Below are 4,983 nucleotides of genomic sequence, written 5' to 3'. Positions count from 1 at the left end.
CTGAGGTCGGTGAATCTGACATCTGATCAAGGCCATCTTCTGCCATTACCCACTTCCTCCTTTCCTAGCAGTCTTCAGTGCACTGCCCACCATCCAGGGTACACAAGAAGGAAGGGGATATTCTTTCTGACTTACCATATATGGAGAGTTCTGGAAAGCTTTACCTTTGATTCATTATGTTTGACACACCCTTTCCTGCCTTGTTAAAGATTCAGTGCAATGATAGAACAACCTCTTTTTGACAGAGGGCTGAAAATTCTGAATGATACCTAGCCTCAAGCCTGATAGTTCGGGTAGCTTGCATCCCTGGAGTGAGACTGTTGGAACATGCCATCCCATAAGGTGACTACGTGTGCATTAGGCGTCAAAGAAACAGGCTTGCTGGCTTTTTCTAGATTTTAAATGTCAAAGTAATTTCCTGCAATGTTATTTTAAATAAACATCCCTGAAATGGAAACAGTTATGTATATGGTAGCCCTCAAGCCTCCAGAAAGTCCCCAAGCTCATCCAGAGAGAAGCCATTATCTACCTGTGTCAGGCCAAGCAAGGGAGCAGGTTCAATGGTTTGAAGGGATCCCCTCTAAAACCCGTTTTGCCAATGTGATACTGTTGAAAGGTAGGAACTCTAAGAGGTGATTAGGCCAGGAGGACTCCTCCCTCATGAATGAGATTAGGTGCCCTTACAAAGGGACTTGATGAAGGGAGTTTGTCCCGTTTTTGTACTAACACCACATAAGAGAGAACACAGTGTTCAAGGTGCCATATTGGAAGCAGAGAGCAGCCCTCACTAGCAAGCAACAGTGCCAATGCCTTGACCTTGGACTTCCAGCCTCCAGAACTGTGAGAAAATAATCTTTTTCTTTATAAGTTACCTGGTCTCAGGTATTCTGCAAGAGCAGTGTGAGATGGACTGAGATAGCAGGTCTGAGGGAAAAAGGGTAAGGAAGGAACAGGCCGCCCTACAAACAGATAGTGGTGATATATATGTGTACAACTAAAAATGGTTACAGCATAGCGGGGAGAGAGCCTACCTGCATTCTTTTATCACTTGATGGATGTCAAACTCAAAGGCCGCCATCAAGATGTTGTCCAGGGGTTCTGGGCTGCTCTCTCCTCCCAGAAACAGGTCTAGGCTGGACTGTGGAAAGGTGATGAGACACTCAGTCCCGAGGATGGAAACAGATGCAGGGATTAGGTAGGGCTTCTGTATAAGAAAACCCAGAGAACGGTGCCGCATGCTTTCACTAAGGGCCAAAGTAAAGGGTCTTCCTGTTCCTCAGGGAGGAATTAGAAGAGAATGACCCATCAGGGTGCCACCAGGACTCCTACCCCCACCCTTGCCCACTCAGAGCTCACTCACCTGGGCGTAGTACTGCAGATCAATGGGTTTTACTGTGGGATTAGAGTACAAGAGCCGAGTCACTAGGAAATGGTACCAGTTACTCAGAAGCTCCTTCTGCTCTAACAAGGCAGCTTCATCTCCCAGCATGATCTGAGGAGAGAGACATTTGTGCTGAACTCTGTCCTGCGCTCAGGGGCAACTTCTTCATAATGTTCCTGCTCTCAGCTAAGGCACTGGATTTCAACTAGTCTGAAAGCTCTCACCATCATGGTAGAGCGATGGACAGCCCTATCCAAGGAGGGCCAAGCTCTTGCCATTGCAGCACTGGATGCCACAGCCCCCACAAAAAGCCAATGTGGATGCAACCTGAACTGCTTCCCACACCTTGCAGAGCGACTCCAGGTGAGGGTTGCTGGCAAATGTGCAGTCCTGGAGGTACCGCTCACACTCCTCGTGCCAGTGCTGCCACTTCAGCTCCAGCTCTGTCAGTGTCTGTGTGTTCCCAGGCTATGGAGAGAGACCAGCCATGAGGCGTCATCTCACTCAAACCCTTTACATTTATAGTGAATCACCCATGTCCTGTGACCCGGCAGATCAGAGTGCCCCCACGTACACTGAGAATGGGCATTGTCCTCATCAGTTCCCCCATGATTCGGCACATGCCTGCAGAGGCAGGGCTGGTATCGGCTTCCTTGGAGAGCATCTGTCGGGCCTCATCCAGCCGGCCCTGCAGCACCAAGATGGTCACCTGGGAGGAGATCAGGGCCCATGAACACTGGCGGGGGGCCTGGCCCTGCCGAGGCATAAGGCCAGTCCCTTCACCCCACACTTTGTCTGTCTAACTCCTCAGACATAAGCTTCTTTCTGCCTGAGTCTACCCTGGAAAGAATGAGGCTCTTTCTTTCTAGCAGTAATGTATCACATCCAATTTCATGGCTTTACCGCCTTCACCACGTTTTTCAAACAGCCAGCAGTAGTCCACTATACCCTGTCACCAGCTTTTTAAAAATAAGTAAAACATGCCAGGTGTGGTGGCTTATGCCTGTAATCCCAGCATTTTGGGAGGCTGAGGTGGGCAGATCACAAAGTCAGGAGTTTGAGACCAACCTGGCCAATATGGTAAAACCCTGTCTCTACTAAAAATACAAAAAAAATTAGCCTGGTCTGGTGATGGGCGCCTGTAGTCCCAGCTACTCAGGAGGCTGAGGCAGAGAACTGCTTGAACCTGGGAGGCGAAGGTGGTAGTGAGCCAAGATTGCACCCCTGCACTCTAGCCTGGGCAACAGAGCCAGACTCTGTCTCAAAAAAAAAAAAAAAAAACAGAAAAACATGTTCCTCTACCTGCTTCCCCTCACCCCTTCTCCATGATCATGGTGTGTACTATTGATTCTTTCTCCCACAGTCTTCTCAAAAAACTTTCAGGATCATGCAATTCCTGGCCAAGAAACAAAAGCAAAATCGTCCCATTACCCAGTGAAGTCAGATTAAAACTGGTAATACACGGCGAAGCACGGCGGCTCACGCCTGTAATCCCAGCACTTTGGGAGGCTGAGGCGGGCAGATCACGAGGTAAGAAGTTGAGATTATCCTGGTTAACATGGTGAAACCCCATCTCTACTAAAAATACAAAAAATTAGCCAGGCGTGGTGGCACTTGCCTGTCTGTAGTCTCAGCTACTCGGGAGACTGAGGCAGGAGAATCATTTGAACCCAGGAGGTCGAGATTGCGCCACTGTACTCCAGCCTGGGCAACAGAATGAGACTCCGTCTCAAAACAAAACAAAAAAAACTGGTAATACAATTAGCTACAACTCCAAGAGGAGAGACTGGAGAAGAACCAAGCTGGGTCCATCAGGAATTACACGAGATGCGGCACATAAGACTATCATCACAGCAAACTGAAACTGTCACCACTATTTGGAGAGGTGGACACATTTTGTTGAAAAAGTGGTTTTTCTCTGACTACAAGCTCTGCACTGCTAGGCTGGTTCAATAATAAATATGTGAGAAGTTTTGTTTGAAAAAAATTAAAATGAAGTAATAAAAAATATCAATGCATTAAATAAAATGGTTCATAAAAGTTTCAGTTCAAATATAAATATGTATGACTAAATAAACACACTCAGTGCAAACAGTCCTCATTGTTCAGTCGGGTTTTTTGTTTTTGTTTTTGAGATGGAGTTTAGCTCTTTTGCCCAGGCTGGAGTGCAATGGCATGATCTTGGCTCACCGCAACCTCCGCCTCCAGGGTTCAAGTGATTCTCCTACCTCAGCCTCTCAAGAAGTTGGGATTACAGGCATGTGCCACTACGCACAGCTAATTTTGTACTTTTTAGTAGAGAGGGGTTTCTCCATGTTGGTCAGGCTGGTCTCGAATTTGCGACCTGAGGTGATCCACCCACCTTGGCCTCCCGAAGTGCTGGGATTTTAGGGATGAGCCACCACACCCAGCACTATTCAGTCTTTATCTATAAATTTGCCTCTTCACTAAAATTTATTTGTAACCCCCAAATCAATATTTGTGGGTACTTTCAAATCAAAATTCGCAGACATGTACAGAGTGGCGAGAATTTTGAGTTGCTTGATAAACGCCAAAGCTTTATCGTGATGCAGTTAGTGCCACATTTTTTTCATTTCTGTACATATTGTTGGACCCCCAAATGTAGAACTGAAGTGCTTTCCAGTGTTGCTAAGTGCAAGAACTATGGGAGGTGTTATGTAAGCTTCATTCAGGCACGAATTATAGTGCTGTTGGCCCTGAGTTCATTGTCAATGAATCAACGACATACGTCAAATAAGCTGTCTCTAAACAGACACACACATAAAACAAGTGATCGGTTACATGTTGATTAGTGGAACAAAATGTGACCAGGGGCTTGCAGAAACCTAACCCTGTATTCATTTGGAACAATGGTTTGATGTTCGATAATTCAGTATTCAAGGCAACTTCATAAGCCGTAACTACCACAAATAAAACAATCGCCTATACAACCAATATATATTTTATATATATATTATATATATATAATATATATATTAAAATATATATTGGTTGTATAGGCTGTATATATTATACTTTGTATATTTTACAAATTTTACAAAAGTAAATTATACTTTATATATATACATGTATACACACATACATACGTATACATATATGTATACATATATACACACACACATATATATGTAAAATATACAAAGTACAATTTTTACTACAAACCATACTAAAAAAATCACAAATAGGCCAGGAATGGTGGCTCATGTTCTATAATCCCAGCGCTCTGGGAAGCCAAGGCAGGCAGATCACCTAAGGTCAGCAGTTTGAGACCACCCTGGCCAACATGGTGAAACCCCATCTCCACTAATACTACAAAAAAAATTAGTTGGGCATGGTGGTGGGAGCCTGTAATCCTAGCTACTTGGGAAGTTGAGGCAGGAGAATCACTTGAACCCAGGAGGTATCAGTTGCAGTGAGCTGAGGCTGTGCCACTGCACTCCAGCCTGGGCAACAGCAAAAGTCTGTCTCAAAAAAAATCACAAATAGCTGGGCGCGGTGGCTCACGCCTGTAATCCCAGCACTTTGGGAGGCCGAGGCGGGTGGATCACGAGGTCAAGAGATCGAGACCATCCTGGTCAACA

The 4,983-nt window shown here is 45.4% G+C and overlaps 1 protein-coding gene across 2 annotated transcripts in view; it reads right to left on the bottom strand.

Moving 5' to 3' along the window:
* Positions 1-4,983, bottom strand: part of NUP85 (nucleoporin 85) — a 43,205-nt gene that overhangs the window by 6,323 nt on the left and 31,899 nt on the right. For both annotated transcript variants that reach the window (XM_017535728.2, XM_017535729.2), the window contains 4 exons: positions 1,956-2,090; positions 1,727-1,849; positions 1,361-1,492; positions 1,032-1,138 (listed from right to left, as the gene is read on the bottom strand). In XM_017535728.2, the coding sequence (XP_017391217.1) occupies positions 1,032-1,138; positions 1,361-1,492; positions 1,727-1,849; positions 1,956-2,090 (497 nt within the window). The remainder of the gene's footprint in view (positions 1-1,031; positions 1,139-1,360; positions 1,493-1,726; positions 1,850-1,955; positions 2,091-4,983) is intronic.

Source organism: Cebus imitator, unplaced genomic scaffold (genome assembly GCF_001604975.1).
Source record: "Cebus imitator isolate Cc_AM_T3 unplaced genomic scaffold, Cebus_imitator-1.0 Scaffold93, whole genome shotgun sequence".
Classification (NCBI taxonomy): domain Eukaryota; kingdom Metazoa; phylum Chordata; class Mammalia; order Primates; family Cebidae; genus Cebus; species Cebus imitator.
Note: the sequence above shows the minus strand (reverse complement) of the source record. Positions and strands in the feature narration are given on the sequence as shown.